This window comes from Lethenteron reissneri, chromosome 21, assembly GCF_015708825.2.
Source record: "Lethenteron reissneri isolate LAM-NWPU_2019-01 chromosome 21, ASM1570882v1, whole genome shotgun sequence".
NCBI classification, from domain to species: domain Eukaryota; kingdom Metazoa; phylum Chordata; class Hyperoartia; order Petromyzontiformes; family Petromyzontidae; genus Lethenteron; species Lethenteron reissneri.
This window is the reverse complement of record NC_083799.1, coordinates 16,972,239-16,988,809: the sequence shown is the minus strand read 5'-3', so window position 1 is coordinate 16,988,809 and position 16,571 is coordinate 16,972,239. Positions and strand designations below refer to the sequence as shown.

General features: G+C 56.1%; 1 protein-coding gene across 1 annotated transcript in view; it reads left to right on the top strand.

Annotated features, from left to right (window-relative positions):
* Positions 1–8,350: 8,350 nt before the first annotated feature.
* The window catches only part of LOC133345320 (V-type proton ATPase 116 kDa subunit a 1-like), a 30,271-nt gene continuing 22,050 nt past the window's right edge, over positions 8,351–16,571 (top strand). Inside the window, exons 1-3 of the mRNA XM_061555983.1 lie at positions 8,351–8,483; positions 14,541–14,676; positions 15,102–15,180. Coding sequence (XP_061411967.1) covers positions 14,557–14,676; positions 15,102–15,180 — 199 coding nt within the window. The 5' untranslated portion in view covers positions 8,351–8,483; positions 14,541–14,556. The remainder of the gene's footprint in view (positions 8,484–14,540; positions 14,677–15,101; positions 15,181–16,571) is intronic.

Below are 16,571 nucleotides of genomic sequence, written 5' to 3'. Positions count from 1 at the left end.
TCGTGTTGGCTAAACACTGCAGAGGGCGGGAAGGTGACCCAACCCACAGCGTGACAATGTCATCCCGCCCGGACTGCCCCAACCCGCGCCCTCTATCAGTGAGCCCCAACCCGTGCCCTCTATCAGTGAGCCCCAACCCGTGCCCTCTATCAGTGAGCCCCAACCCGTACCCCCAAGCAGTGAGCCCCAACCCGTACCCCCAAGCAGTGAGCCCCAACCCGTGCCCTCTATCAGTGAGCCCCAACCCGTACCCTCTATCAGTGAGCCCCAACCCGTACCCTCTATCAGTGAGCCCCAACCCGTACCCCCAAGCAGTGAGCCCCAACCCGTACCCTCTATCAGTGAGCCCCAACCCGTACCCCCAAGCAGTGAGCCCCAACCCGTACCCCCAAGCAGTGAGCCCCAACCCGTACCCTCTATCAGTGAGCCCCAACCCGTGCCCTCTATCAGTGAGCCCCAACCCGTGCCCTCTATCATCGAGCCCCAACCCGTACCCTCTATCAGTGAGCCCCAACCCGTACCCTCTATCAGTGAGCCCCAACCCGTACCCCCAAGCAGTGAGCCCCAACCCGTACCCTCTATCAGTGAGCCCCAACCCGTACCCCCAAGCAGTGAGCCCCAACCCGTACCCCCAAGCAGTGAGCCCCAACCCGTACCCTCTATCAGTGAGCCCCAACCCGTGCCCTCTATCAGTGAGCCCCAACCCGTGCCCTCTATCAGTGAGCCCCAACCCGTGCCCTCTATCAGTGAGCCTCAACCCATACCCCCAAGCAGTGAGCCCCTAACCCGTACCCTCTATCAGTGAGCCCCAACCCGTACCCCCAAGCAGTGAGCCCCAACCCGTGCCCTCTAGCAGTGAGCCCCAACCCGTACCCCCAAGCAGTGAGCCCCAACCCGTACCCTCTATCAGTGAGCCCCAACCCGTACCATCTAGCAGCGAGCCCCAACCCGTACCCTCTATCAGTGAGCCCCAACCCGTGCCCTCTATCAGTGAGCCCCAACCCATACCCCCAAGCAGTGAGCCCCAACCCGTACCCTCTATCAGTGAGCCCCAACCCGTACCCTCTATCAGTGAGCCCCAACCCATACCCCCAAGCAGTGAGCCCCAACCCGTACCCTCTATCAGTGAGCCCCAACCCGCGCCCTCTATCAGTGAGCCCCAACCCGCGCCCTCTATCAGTGAGCCCCAACCCGTGCCCTCTATCAGTGAGCCCCAACCCGTGCCCTCCACCAGTGGGCCCCAGGCCGCCCGACCTGCAGGGCTCTCTCTCTCTCGCGTGTACGCGCGGTGGTGCCGCCCGGCTCCTCGCCGCGTGGCTGCTGCCTCCCGGCTCGATGGCCGTCGCGAAGTTCCATTTGCGTGAAGGACGCCGCGATAGATCAGCTGACATCTTCTTCATTGGTTCATTCCTTTTTGCCGGTCGGGCTTTCACTTGCTCGCCGTGTGTGTCCGTGCGTGCTGGGGCCTCTTGCCGTCCCGCGAGACCTCCTCCCGCCAGCGACGCTTCGACACTTCTTCACGCGGAACTCAAAAGTGCACCTGACCTGGCACAGGCGCCGCGCGGTGACATCACCGCCACCGAGCGGCGACTGGAGCGCGACATCGGCGCTTCTTGCGCGCCGCGATGGGATCGGCCGCGGTGCACATCGCGAGTGTGGGGCCTCGTGCGTGATGCCGCCGGTGACGAGGAGCCAGTCGGAGGCGTCCGCGGGGAGTCGCTTGCCACCAGCGCAGACTCGCTCCGGCCCCGCCGTTCCTGGCGGACACTCGAGGGCGATCCATCATCATCATCATCCTCCTCCTCGTCGCCGCTGCGAAGGGACCGGCCGTGGCCTCGGGTCGTCCGCGTCGATCCGTCACGATCAACGCGACGTCCGTTCAGCGGCGGGAGGTCACGGCAAGGGCGAGCCGTGTCCGGGGCCCGCCACCAAAATAACAACATCGCTCTCTTGCTCTCTTGCTCTCTCTCTCGCTCGCTCTCAATGTGCTTAACGCTTTTTTCAGTCGACTCAGAAGCTAAGCGGGATGCTTGCGCCTGCCCAGTGCCTGGATGGGACACTGCCGGGGAATGTCAGCGCCGCAGTGGAGCCTTGAATCCATCTGTGTGGATCTCCGAGCGCTATCCCCCCACGTGGGTTTATCTCCCACAGCACAGGCGCGGACTCATTAAACTCGCCAAACATCCCTCGCGCGGGACCGTCCTCAAATCGATGCCGAAACTCGCCGATCCTTGCCTGGATAGTAACGGGAACGACGTTCATTGTAACCATTGAGAGACGGGCCCCTGCCATGGGAATGTGGACTTTCCACCGCCGGCTCGGGGCAGCGCGCGAGCCCCGACTCGTTGCCCGTCTGTGCATCCCCCACGACCACCGAGACGTCGTTGCCGTGCCCAGCGGGGGCCTATTCACAATCTGAGTTTAAACGACACATTTATATATTTACGCGATCTAACCCCCCGGAAAAAAACATCGGTCGTTTTTTTCTTCCGTTTTTTTTTCTAAATTGCTGTTCGCTCTTCGATTTTGACTCGCCGATCGTTTTCAGCCAAAAATGTCGGCGCCGGGCCACTCGAATCTCCGCCACGCGAGACGCTGCCTTCATTGGCGGTCGTTTCAATGCATTGCGATGGCGCGATAAGCGGAGCGCGCGGGTGGGAACCCGCCACTCCGAGTTTCCGTGAGCTCGCTGCTCGGCTCCCGTTCACTCCACGCACGAACGCCACTCAAGCTCGGCCAGGTCGTTGCGGTTTGCCGATTGTCCGTGTGAATGTCAGGTCGCCATCCGCGTGCGCCGCGGTAAAGCGTGCGGCGCGCTCGCTTCATTTTTGTTTTATCCGAGACGTCTGGCCAGCGGTGGAAGAGTAGGCCAAATACCCTCTGGTGGAATTCCCCAGGGGCTCCGCAGTGACCCTGGCTCTCTCGAGGTCCTTCCGCCATCAGTGGCGTGAGCGAGAGGTTGCCGGGCCGCACCTTTGCCCGTTCCGCCAACTCCAGTTTCGTTGTTTGCGAGTCACGGAAGTTGTCACGAACGCGTTCGAGACGCCGCCGCCAGTGGCTGCGCTACAACCGATCCCGAGAACCCATCAGCCGCTCAATGATGCGCGCCTCATGGGATCGGGGTTTTTGTTTGTTAAAGGGGAAGGAGGCGACGCTGCGTGTGACGTTGTTCTCCTCGCCTTGGGCCTCACGGCCACAGCCACGACCCTTGCGGAGCCTCGTGTCGCGCTGCTGGCCACGACGAGACGACTTCAGCAGAGAGACGTAGAGAGAGACACAGAGAGAGACACAGAGAGAGAGACAGAGAGAGAGACACAGAGAGACACAGAGAGAGACACAGAGAGAGACACAGAGAGAGACACAGAGAGACACACAGAGAGAGAGACAGAGAGACACAGAGAGACACATAGAGACACAGACAGAGACAGAGAGACACAGAGAGACAGAGAGAGACAGAGAGACACAGAGAGAGAGACACAGAGAGAGACACAGAGAGACACAGAGAGAGAGAGAGAGAGACACAGAGAGAGACACAGAGAGCGACACAGAGAGACAGAGAGAGACACAGAGAGAGGCACAGAGAGACACAGAGAGAGACACAGAGAGAGACACAGAGAGACAGAGAGAGGCATAGAGAGACAGAGAGAGGCACAGAGAGAGACAGAGAGACACAGAGGAGACACAGAGAGACAGAGAGAGGCATAGAGAGACAGAGAGAGACACAGAGAGAGACAGAGAGAGACACAGAGAGACAGAGAGAGGCACAGAGAGAGACAGAGAGTAGACACAGAGAGAGACACAGAGAGACAGAGAGAGGCATAGAGAGACAGAGAGAGGCACAGAGAGAGACACAGAGAGGCACAGAGAGAGACACAGAGAGAGACACAGAGAGAGACACAGAGAGAGACACAGAGAGACACAGAGAGACAGAGAGAGGCACAGAGAGACAGAGAGAGGCACAGAGAGAGACACAGAGAGGCACAGAGAGAGACACAGAGAGACAGAGAGAGGCACAGAGAGACACAGTGAGAGAGACACAGAGAGACACAGAGAGAGAGACACAGAGAGACACAGAGAGAGAGACAGAGAGAGACACAGAGAGGCACAGAGAGAGACACAGTAGAGACAGAGAGAGGCACAGAGAGACACAGAGAGAGACACAGAGAGACACAGACAGAGAGACAGAGAGAGACACAGAGAGACAGAGAGAGGCACAGAGAGACACAGAGAGAGACACAGAGAGACACAGACAGAGAGAGACACAGAGAGACACAGAGAGAGACACAGAGAGGACAGAGAGAGGCACAGAGACACAGAGAGAGAGACAGAGAGAGACACAGAGAGGCACAGAGAGAGACACAGAGAGACAGAGAGAGGCACAGAGAGACACAGAGAGAGACACAGAGAGACACAGACAGAGAGACAGAGAGAGACACAGAGAGACAGAGAGAGGCACAGAGAGACACAGAGAGAGACACAGAGAGACACAGACAGAGAGAGACACAGAGAGACACAGAGAGAGACACAGAGAGACAGAGAGAGGCACAGAGACACAGAGAGAGAGACAGAGAGAGACACAGAGAGGCACAGAGGAGACACAGAGAGACAGAGAGAGGCACAGAGAGACACAGAGAGAGACACAGAGAGACACAGACAGAGAGACAGAGAGAGACACAGAGAGACAGAGAGAGGCACAGAGAGACACAGAGAGACACAGACAGAGAGAGACACAGAGAGACACAGAGAGAGACACAGAGAGACAGAGAGAGGCACAGAGACACAGAGAGAGAGACAGAGAGAGACACAGAGAGGCACAGAGAGAGACACAGAGAGACAGAGAGAGGCACAGAGAGACACAGAGAGAGACACAGAGACACAGACAGAGAGACAGAGAGAGACACAGAGAGACAGAGAGAGACACAGAGAGACACAGAGAGAGACACAGAGAGACACAGACAGAGAGAGACACAGAGAGACACAGTGAGAGAGACACAGAGAGACAGAGAGAGGCACAGAGACACAGAGAGAGAGACAGAGAGAGACACAGAGAGGCACAGAGAGAGACACAGAGAGACAGAGAGAGGCACAGAGAGACACAGAGAGAGACACAGAGAGACACAGACAGAGAGACAGAGAGAGACACAGAGAGACAGAGAGAGGCACAGAGAGACACAGAGAGAGACACAGAGAGACACAGACAGAGAGAGACACAGAGAGACACAGAGAGAGACACAGAGAGACAGAGAGAGGCACAGAGACACAGAGAGAGAGACAGAGAGAGACACAGAGAGGCACACAGAGAGACAGAGAGAGGCACAGAGAGACACAGAGAGAGACACAGAGAGACACAGACAGAGAGACAGAGAGAGACACAGAGAGACAGAGAGAGACACAGAGAGAGAGACATAGAAAGAGAGACAGAGAGAGACACAGAGAGACAGAGAGAGACACAGAGAGAGACACACACACACAGACACACACACACACAGAGAGAGACACAGAGAGAGACACACACACACAGAGACACACACACACAGAGAGAGACACAGAGAGAGACACACACACACAGAGACACACACACACAGAGAGAGACACAGAGAGAGACACACACACACAGAGACACACACACACAGAGAGAGACACAGAGAGAGACACACACACACAGAGACACACACACACACAGAGAGACACAGAGAGAGACACACACACACAGAGACACACACACACAGAGAGAGACACAGAGAGGAGACACACACACACAGAGACACACACACACAGAGAGAGACACAGAGAGAGACACACACACACAGAGGACACACACACACAGAGAGAGACACAGAGAGAGACACACACACACAGAGACACACACACACAGAGAGAGACAGAGAGAGACACACACACACAGAGACACACACACACACAGAGAGACACAGAGAGAGACACACACACACAGAGACACACACACACAGAGAGAGACACAGAGAGAGACACACACACACAGAGACACACACACACACAGAGACACACACACACAGAGACACACACAGAGAGAGAGACACACAGAGACGCACACACACAGAGAGAGACACAGAGAGAGACACACACACACAGAGACACACACACACAGAGAGAGACACAGAGAGAGACACACACACACAGAGACACACACACAGAGAGAGACACAGAGAGAGACACACACACACAGAGACACACACACACACAGAGAGACACAGAGAGAGACACACACACACAGAGACACACACACACAGAGAGAGACACAGAGAGAGACACACACACACAGAGACACACACACACACAGAGACACACACACACAGAGACACACACAGAGAGAGAGACACACAGAGACGCACACACACAGAGAGAGACACAGAGAGAGACACACACACACAGAGACACACACACACAGAGAGAGACACAGAGAGAGACACACACACACAGAGACACACACACACAGAGAGAGACACAGAGAGAGACACACACACAGAGACACACACACACACAGAGAGACACAGAGAGAGACACACACACACAGAGACACACACACACAGAGAGAGACACAGAGAGAGACACACACACACAGAGACACACACACACACAGAGACACACACACACAGAGACACACACAGAGAGAGAGACACACAGAGACGCACACACACAGAGAGAGACACAGAGAGAGACACACACACACAGAGACACACACACACAGAGAGAGACACAGAGAGAGACACACACACACAGAGACACACACACACAGAGAGAGAGACACAGAGAGAGACACACACACAGAGACACACACACAGAGAGACACAGAGAGAGACACACACACACAGAGACACACACACACAGAGAGAGACACAGAGAGAGACACACACACACAGAGACACACACACACACAGAGACACACACACACAGAGACACACACAGAGAGAGAGACACACAGAGACGCACACACACAGAGAGAGACACAGAGAGAGACACACACACACAGAGACACACACACACACAGAGAGACACAGAGAGAGACACACACACACAGAGACACACACACACAGAGAGAGACACAGAGAGAGACACACACACACAGAGACACACACACACACAGAGAGACACAGAGAGAGACACACACACACAGAGACACACACACACAGAGAGAGACACAGAGAGAGACACACACACACACAGAGACACACACACACACAGAGACACACACACACACAGAGACACACACAGAGAGAGAGACACACACACACAGAGACGCACACACACAGAGAGCGCGAGTTCGTGTGGCGCTGCTGTTAATCCTCCGTTGAAGGAGCGCAGACGACTGCAGCGAAACATTCACGACCTGGCACCGAGTGTGGGTTGCATGGCCACAGCGGCCACTGCCGTGGCTTGTGTCAATGTGTCATTGTGTCATTGTGTGGGTCGTGGCTTGTATCATTGTGTGGCTTGTGTCATTGTGTGGGTCGTGGCTTGTATCATTGTGTGGCTTGTGTCATTGTGTGGGTCGTGGCTTGTATCATTGTGTCATTGTGTGGCTTGTATCATTGTGGCTTGTGTCATTGTGTGGGTCGTGGCTTGTGTCATTGTGTGGCTTGTGTCATTGTGTGGGCCGTGGCTTGTATCAGTGTGTCATTGTGTCATTGTGTGGGTCGTGGCTTGTGTCATTGTGTGGCTTGTATCATTGTGTGGCTTGTATCATTGTGTCATTGTGTCATTGTGTGGGTCGTGGCTTGTATCATTGTGTGGCTTGTATTATTGTGTGGCTTGTGTCATTGTGTCATTGTGTGGGTCGTGGCTTGTGTCATTGTGTGGGTCGTGTCTTGTGTCTTGTCATTGTGTGGGTAGTGGCTTGTGTCATTGTGTGGGTAGTGGCTTGTGTCATTGTGTCATTGTGTGTCTTGTGTCTTGTGTTATTGTGTGGGTCGTGGCTTGTGTCATTGTTTGAATCTCTCGCTCGCTCGCTCTCTCGCCACGGATGATGAATTGGAGGCGCTGGGGGGGGGGGTGTGATTACGCAATCAACGCGCCCGGCCCAATTGGTGTGGGGACTCGACGCGTGCGGTGCCTCCTATCAGCGGCTGCCAGCCGGGGCCCCCTCCGCGAGCCGGTGTGGCCGGATCCTGGTGGCTTGGGGTGGGGGGGTGTAACACCAACAACAACAACACCAACACCACCAACACTAACACCACCAACACCACCACCACGGGCATTGCGAGCGCCCGAGCGATCCGGTGAGCAGTGGCCAGCACCGCCCCGGCCAGCCACGCGCGCTCACCACGTGGTGAGCACCACGTGGATGTATTTATAGGGGGCCTCCTGGCTGCCTCGTGGCGCACAGAGAGCTCGAGAGAGGGAGGGAGAGGGACATCTCCAGGGTGAGACCGCCGCTTGCCTCCACGGTCCGCACCACCACCACCACCACCCTCCCCACGGGCCGCTACTCCCCTGCGCCGTCGAAGGTAACGACGCGTCCACACACGCACACAACCACCAATACATCCACACACAACCACCCACACACACAACCATCCACACACACACAACCACCCACACACACACAACCACCCACACACACACAACCACCCACACACACACAACCACCCACACACACACAACCACCCACACACACAACCACCCACACACACACACAACCACCCACACACACACACAACCACCCACACACACACACAACCACCAACCCACACACACACAACCACACACACACACAACCACCAATACATCCACACACAACCACCCACACACACACATCCACACACACACACAACCAACCACACACACACAACCACCCACACACACACAACCACCCACACACACACACAACCACCCACACACACAACCACCCACACACACACACAACCACCCACACACACACAACCACCAACCCACACACACACAACCACACACACACACAACCACCAATACATCCACACACAACCACCCACACACATACAACCACCCACACACACACATCCACACACACACACAACCAACCACACACACACAACCACCCACACACACACAACCACCCACACACACACATCCACACACACACACAACCACCCACACACACACAACCACCCACACACACACATCCACACACACACACATCCACACACAACCACCCACCCACACACACACACAACCACACACACACACACAACCACCCACACACACCATCCCTCCCGCGTGTTTGTGAGAGTTTAGGCCCCTTTGCCAGAGATGGATGGATCGCGTGTCCTCTGCGCTGCTGGTGGTGGTGGTACTGGTGGTGGGAAAGGTCCTGGCAAGGATTATTCAACATCGCCTTGCTAGGCACGCTGAGGAGAGGCTTGCGGAGCCCCAATGCAGTTTTAGGAAAGGGCGGTCTTGCACAGATGCCATATTTTCTGTCCGTCTGCTACAGCAGAGGTGTAAGGAATTCCAACAAGACCTACATCTCTACTTTATTGACCTGGTCAAGGCCTATGATACCATCAGTAGGCCTGGGCTCTGGGTTGTTCTTCATGCTTTCAGAGTCCCTGACCCTCCGCTCACGATCGTTAAGGACCTTCATGATGGTGAGCGGGCCCGGGTAAAACTACGTGGCTGGGAGTCAGAGCCATTCCCTGTACACCTTGGGGTGCGACAGGGATATCCTCTGGCTCCCACATTATTTAACATCTATTTTGACCACGTAGTTCGAAGCCTTCAATAGCTGTACCGGGGGAATATCCATTTGGTACAGATATAATGGGAGGCTGATCGATGCCCAGGTGCGGTCAAGGGATGGCTCCCTATTGGCCAACCACGTTATGTATGCCGATGATTTGGTAATTGCTGCTCATTCAGAGGAGGAGTTAGATACGCTTCTGCTGAAACTGGAGTGTGCCACTAGGAGGTGGGGCCTTACTATCAGCCCGACCAAAACTAAGCACCTGCCAGGGTATTTTGTACCATCGGACACTCCACCCCCACAACTCCCAATCGGTGATGGGGCAGTTGTGGAGAGAGTGGAGAGTTTCCCATACCTGGGCAGTGTGCTCATGACCGGCTCCGATTTGGCAGTGGAGGTCTCACTCCGAATCAGTCGAGCGGCAATATATTTTCATTGGTTGCGTAACGCTGTGTGGAAGCTGCCTGGTCTGTTGCTCCGCATGAAGCTTCAGGTCTTCTCGGCCACAGTCATTCCTTCCCTTCTCTACGCTTGTGAAACGTGGACCCCCCCTAATGGAGCATCTTCGCCGGTTAGAAACATTTAGGCTGGCCTGCCTACGATCCATCTTGGGATTAACCAGGCTGGATTGTGTGAGGAGCTCACAAATCCTTGAAAGATCTGGGAAAAGTCCCATCGGTGAGCTCCTCCGGCAGGCAAGGCTGCGTTGGCTGGGTCATGTAGCCCGCATGCCCAGCCACCGCATGCCTAAACAGCTTTTGTTCGGCCGGATCGAGGGGGCTAAACGGGCGCAGCCACGGACTAGAGAAGAGATGAAGTGATGTGGTACAGGAGAACGTGGAGCTGAGTGGACTTGCCAATGACTGGTACCAGCGGTGTCAAGATCGGCCTCAGTGGAGGAGGCTTGTGTAGGACGCTACTGGGCAGTTGGAGGCAGTCGCCCTCCAACAACAACGGAGGGCGGAGGAGCGACGCTTACAACAACGAGCGGAGCGCCGGGTGGCTAAAGCACAGCAAGTTGGCACAGTAGGGGGCACAGGTGGTGCATCAGCCAGTCATCTCGGTCAGTCGACCCGTGGCACCTGGGTCTGCTCCGTGACCTGCCAGCGGGCGTTCCACACTTCACGTGGCCTCAAGGTGCACTTGGCCTGGCACAAGCGTCGTGGTGACGTCACTGCCACTTAGTGGCGAATGGCGGGTGCTGGTGGTGCTGGTGGTGCTGCTGCTGGTGGTGCTGCTGCTGGTGGTGCTGGTGGTGCTGGTGGTGCTGCTGGTGCTGGTGCTGCTGGTGCTGGTGCTGGTGGTGCTGGTGCTGGTGGTGCTGGTGGTGCTGGTGCTGGTGCTGGTGGTGCTGGTGCTGGTGGTGCTGCTGCTGGTGGTGCTGGTGGTGGTGCTGGTGGTGCTGGTGCTGGTGGTGCTGGTGCTGGTGGTGCTGGTGGTGCTGGTGCTGGTGGTGCTGCTGGTGCTGGTGGTGCTGCTGGTGCTGGTGGTGCTGGTGATGCTGCTGGTGGTGGTGCTGGTGGTGGTGCTGCTGGTGGTGCTGCTGGTGGTGCTGCTGGTGCTGCTGCTGCTGGTGGTGCTGCTGGTGCTGGTGATGCTGCTGCTGCTGCTGGTGCTGGTGGTGCTGCTGGTGGTGCTGCTGCTGGTGGTGGTGGTGGTGCTGCTGCTGGTGGTGCTGCTGGTGCTGCTGTCTCTCTCTGTGTGTCTCTCTGCCTCTCTCTGTGTCTCTCTCTGTGCATCTCTCTCTGTCTCTCTCTGCGTCTCTCTGTGTCTCTCTCTGTGTGCCTCTCTCTCTCTCTCTGTGCGTCTCCACGGACACCCAGGGGAGCTGCACGAGGCCTCGGTTCAATCCCTCGCAGCGGCTGACATGGGGGGGGGAGGGGGGGTGGACAAGTGGTGTTTGAATAAGTCGAGGGGGCTCCTTTTAGGTTAGCTCCGACTTAAATGTGTATCGGGGTGCGGTGCGGGTAAATATCAGTGCGGGAGAGACAAAGGTGGCCGGGCCGTGGTCCTTGGCCAAACGGCCCCCTTGTGCACCGTGCCGAACCTTAATAGGTGCTCGCTAACAGCCCTCGCCCCCAGCAAGCTGCGTCAGGCCCCAAGGGGCATCGTCGTCCTTTGCAGACGTGCGACCAAGTCGCCTCTCGCACTCAACTCGCAACATTCGTACCCAGACAGCCCCCCAGGTCTCTCTCCGCCTCCCTCTCGGTTGTCGTCTTCGACATTTGCTTTGTGTGGCCGCGAGTGACGGCGATTCGGCCGCACGTTTTATCTCAAAGATGATGCGTAATCTTAATTTAAAGCTTTCGTGACTGGAGGAATTCATATTATTTGGGTCTTTCGGTAAAGTCACGTAGATGGGTTCAAAGAAAATAATAAAAAATAACAAAAAAACTCCGTTTCGATCGCAACACAAGCGGTCGTCTTCTTCAGAAGACGAAACGTAGTTTTTGTTATTTTCTTAGAACCTGTCGACGTGACTTTACCGAAAGACCCAAATAAAAGAATGCATCACAATATAACAATAATAACAACATCCCGCCCTGTTGGGCGTTTTGATCCGCGTCGCCCGCCTCCAGCTGGCCGCGTGCTGTGGTGAGAGCGTGGGGAGGTCACGTGGCCGCGTGCTGTGGTGAGAGCGTGGGGAGGTCACGTGGCCAGGTCACGTGGCCGCGTGGTGTGGTGAGAGCGTGGGGAGGTCACGTGGCCGCGTGCTGTGGTGAGAGCGTGGCGAGGTCACGTGGCCATGGTGTGGTGAGAGCGTGGGGAGGTCACGTGGCCATGGTGTGGTGAGAGCGTGGGGAGGTCACGTGGCCATGGTGTGGTGAGAGCGTGGGGAGGTCACGTGGCCATGGTGTGGTGAGAGCGTGGGGAGGTCGTGGCCATGGTGTGGTGAGCGTGGGGAGGTCACGTGGCCATGGTGTGGTGAGAGCGTGGGGAGGTCGTGGCCATGGTGTGGTGAGCGTGGGGAGGTCACGTGGCCGCGAACGAAACGCTTGGAGGTCACGTGGCCGCTAGAGAGACGCAGCGAGGCCGGACCGCGGTCCAAATTTGTGATGATGATCTTTGTTGTTGTTGTCGCGAGGTCGCCTTATAAAGAAATCGACCACCGCCCGCGTCACCCCCCCCCCCTCCCCGTGTCGTTGTGCCGGCGACTTCTTCCCCACGCGGACTCCGCCTGGGCCAGCGGGGTCAGGTGACGCCGTCTGTTTCGTTTGGCCGAAGTGAGAATTCAAGAGACCCCCCCCCCCCCGAGGAGAGTCTCAGGTCGCCTGTTGTACAGCAAACGGCAAATAGCAATCCGTGTCGACAAAACACACACAATCGGTTGTTTTGGGTAAGATCGCGTGAATATTTACGCGATCTAACCTCAAGAAAACCTCTGGATGATATTGGTCGCGAAAGCCTTCGTGTTAAAACAAAACAATTACTCCTTTGTTTAAATCCGAGCACAGACAACCAGACAGACATCGCAGCAGAGACAACCGGATAGACAGCGCACAGCATTCGGTGTTCTATGAGCCTCATTCCGTGCTGCTGCAACGTTGCCGCAACGTCCGTGACTGGTGTTGGGCTGCCGTGGGGTGCACGGCGCGTGTGCTGCGAGCGTCTGATGGTCTCTCCCCCCTCCCCTCGGTGGCTATGCGATTCGTTATCGAGGTGCTGATGGCTTAAAGCGAAACGAGGCCTCGCGTTGCGTACGAGCGAGAAGGCGGAGTGCGGTTTTGCCGAGGCTCGCCACCACCAGGCTCGCCACCACCACCAGACTCACCACCACCACCAGGCTCACCACCACCACGAGTCTCACCACCACCACCACGAGGCTCACCACCACCACCACGAGGCTCACCACCACCACCACCAGGCTCACCACCACGTCTCGTTCTGCTGCTGCCACGAAGGGCGGCGGTTCCCCAGACTCGCACCGCCGCCTTGCCTCGGAGCCCTCAGAGAGCGCCGCTCGTGACGAACGGGGGCAGCACGCGCGCTGAGGACGAAGCGCGTCTCGGAAACCCTGCCGGGCACACACGCACGCTGACACGCTGACACACACGCGCACACTCGCACGCTCACACGCTGACACGCGTGCTCAGTCTCCCGCACACCACGAGGACCCATGTCTGGCACCGCGTAGCGCAATCCGGAGCGCCGTGTGGCCAGGGCGGCGCTCCTCGCTCCGCGTCGCCCACCGCGACGCTCCTCGCCCCAGCCGCGTTCACACGCCGACGAAGGCGCTGCAGCTGCTGCGGCTGCTGCGGCTGCTGCTGCTGCTGCGGCCGTGAAACGCCGCAAGTTTCTTAAACCCCCCCCCCCACCTCACCCCCACGGCCTCTGTCCACCCAGCAGTATCAGTGGGTACGCCACAGTCGGCCAGTGGGCGGGTGGCGCGCGGTGCGGTGAAGTGTGGGTGCTCTCATCTCTTCCAAGGCATCTGCCCGGTATTGAAGAGTGGCCCAAGCCCCCTCTGTCGACAGGGGCTCTCCAAAGCGCCCCCTGCTGGAGGCTGTCGTGCGTACGTCGAACTCCTTTGGCACCGTACGTAGCCGACCATGCTCATCGGAGGTGCAGTGGCGCGAGAGAGACGCCCGTGCCTGCGCCTCGCCTCTCCCACCGGAGTGGTTGCGTGCTTTGTCTGTGCTTGTTGGAGGCCAGATGACGGCTCTAACTGGATCGAGTCCGTCACCCGCAGCCTTTGTTGACTTGGCGCGAGTTTGCCGCATTCCGAATGTCATCGTGGACAGGACGTAACGGATCTATTGGTCGTTATCTTTTGCGCAAACAGTTTCTAACCAAATTAGAGGAGCGGTGAGTCGGTAAAACTTCCTCCGGGTGTCTCCTGCAGATCCACCACTGCCGCCATGCAGGGCTCGCTGTTCCGCAGCGAGGAGATGTGCCTGGCGCAGCTCTACCTGCAGTACGAGTCGGCCTACTGCTGCATCAGCGAGCTGGGGGAGCTGGGCCTTGTGCAGTTCCGAGACGTGAGACTCCCAGCCCCCCCCCCCTCGATGGTTCGCTCGATGGCTCACTCGGTGACTCGGTGGCTCGCTGGCTCGTTGGTCGCTGTGGCTCAAGCGCCCATCACAATTGCCTCCCCCGCTACCCTACCGGTCTGTCCTTCCGTCTGGGCTCCAGGGCATCTCTCCAGAGGCTGCCGGGTCCACAAACGCTCGTGCTCCTGCTTGGAAGCAAAATCGTAATTGATTGCGTCATCACAATGCGGTGTTCTCCGATGGTCATTCTCGTAAACTTGCTTATAAAATATCAAAATAAAACTGTGGAGATCCAAATTGAGCTACTAAAAAGTGTCCATGTGCTCAACTCCTGCGACTCGTTCCGGTGATGGTACCGAACCGTCGCTCGTCCGCCTGGCAACCGCCCTTGCCCTCCCCTCTGTGCGTTGCAGCTCAACGGCCGCGTCAGCGCCTTCCAGCGCAAGTTTGTGAACGAGGTGAAGCGCTGCGAGGAGCTCGAGAGAATCCTGCGTGAGTTCACTGCCGCCACCGCACCACGCTGATGTCACCATGGCGGTTACCGGGTAGAGGAAACGAAGACCCTTGACTTAAAGCGTTCGTGACTGCAGGAATTCAAATTCTTTGGGTCTTTCGGTAAAGTCACAAAGCTAGATTTCAAAGAAAATATTTTCTTTGAACCTATCTACGTGACTTTACCGAAAGATAATTGGTTTTTTACCCTTCTATCTGGCAACAAAACTGACACCTTTTTACAAGGAGTCATGTTTGCATAGACCGCAATACCTGCAGTCATAATACAAACAAAAGAACATAACTCTGATAATGTGCACTGTCCTTGAAGTTGATTGGTCCACACCCGAGACAGCTTTCCTTCGAGCCTAGTCTCACATGGGTTGGACCAGATGACGCCAAAAGGCGCACAACTCAAAGACAATGCACCATCAGAGTATGAGAGCTCGGGGCAAGCATCTACACTATGGGAACCTCATTTGCCAGTAAAAATATGATAATTGGTTTTTTACCCTTCTATCTGGCAACAAAACTGACACCTTTTTACAAGGAGTCATGTTTGCATAGACCGCAATACCTGCAGTCATAATACAAACAAAAGAACATAACTCTGATAATGTGCACTGTCCTTGAAGTTGATTGGTCCACACCCGAGACAGCTTTCCTTCGAGCCTAGTCTCACATGGGTTGGACCAGATGACGCCAAAAGGCGCACAACTCAAAGACAATGCACCATCAGAGTATGAGAGCTCGGGGCAAGCATCTACACTATGGGAACCTCATTTGCCAGTAAAAATATGATAATTGGTTTTTTACCCTTCTATCTGGCAACAAAACTGACACCTTTTTACAAGGAGTCATGTTTGCATAGACCGCAATACCTGCAGTCATAATACAAACAAAAGAACATAACTCTGATAATGTGCACTGTCCTTGAAGTTGATTGGTCCACACCCGAGACAGCTTTCCTTCGAGCCTAGTCTCACATGGGTTGGACCAGATGACGCCAAAAGGCGCACAACTCAAAGACAATGCACCATCAGAGTATGAGAGCTCGGGGCAAGCATCTACACTATGGGAACCTCATTTGCCAGTAAAAATATGATAATTGGTTTTTTACCCTTCTATCTGGCAACAAAACTGACACCTTTTTACAAGGAGTCATGTTTGCATAGACCGCAATACCTGCAGTCATAATACAAACAAAAGAACATAACTCTGATAATGTGCACTGTCCTTGAAGTTGATTGGTCCACACCCGAGACAGCTTTCCGTCGAGCCTAGTCTCACATGGGTTGGACCAGATGACGCCAAAAGGCGCACAACTCAAAGACAATGCACCATCAGAGTATGAGAGCTCGGGGCAAGCATCTACACTATGGGAACCTCAT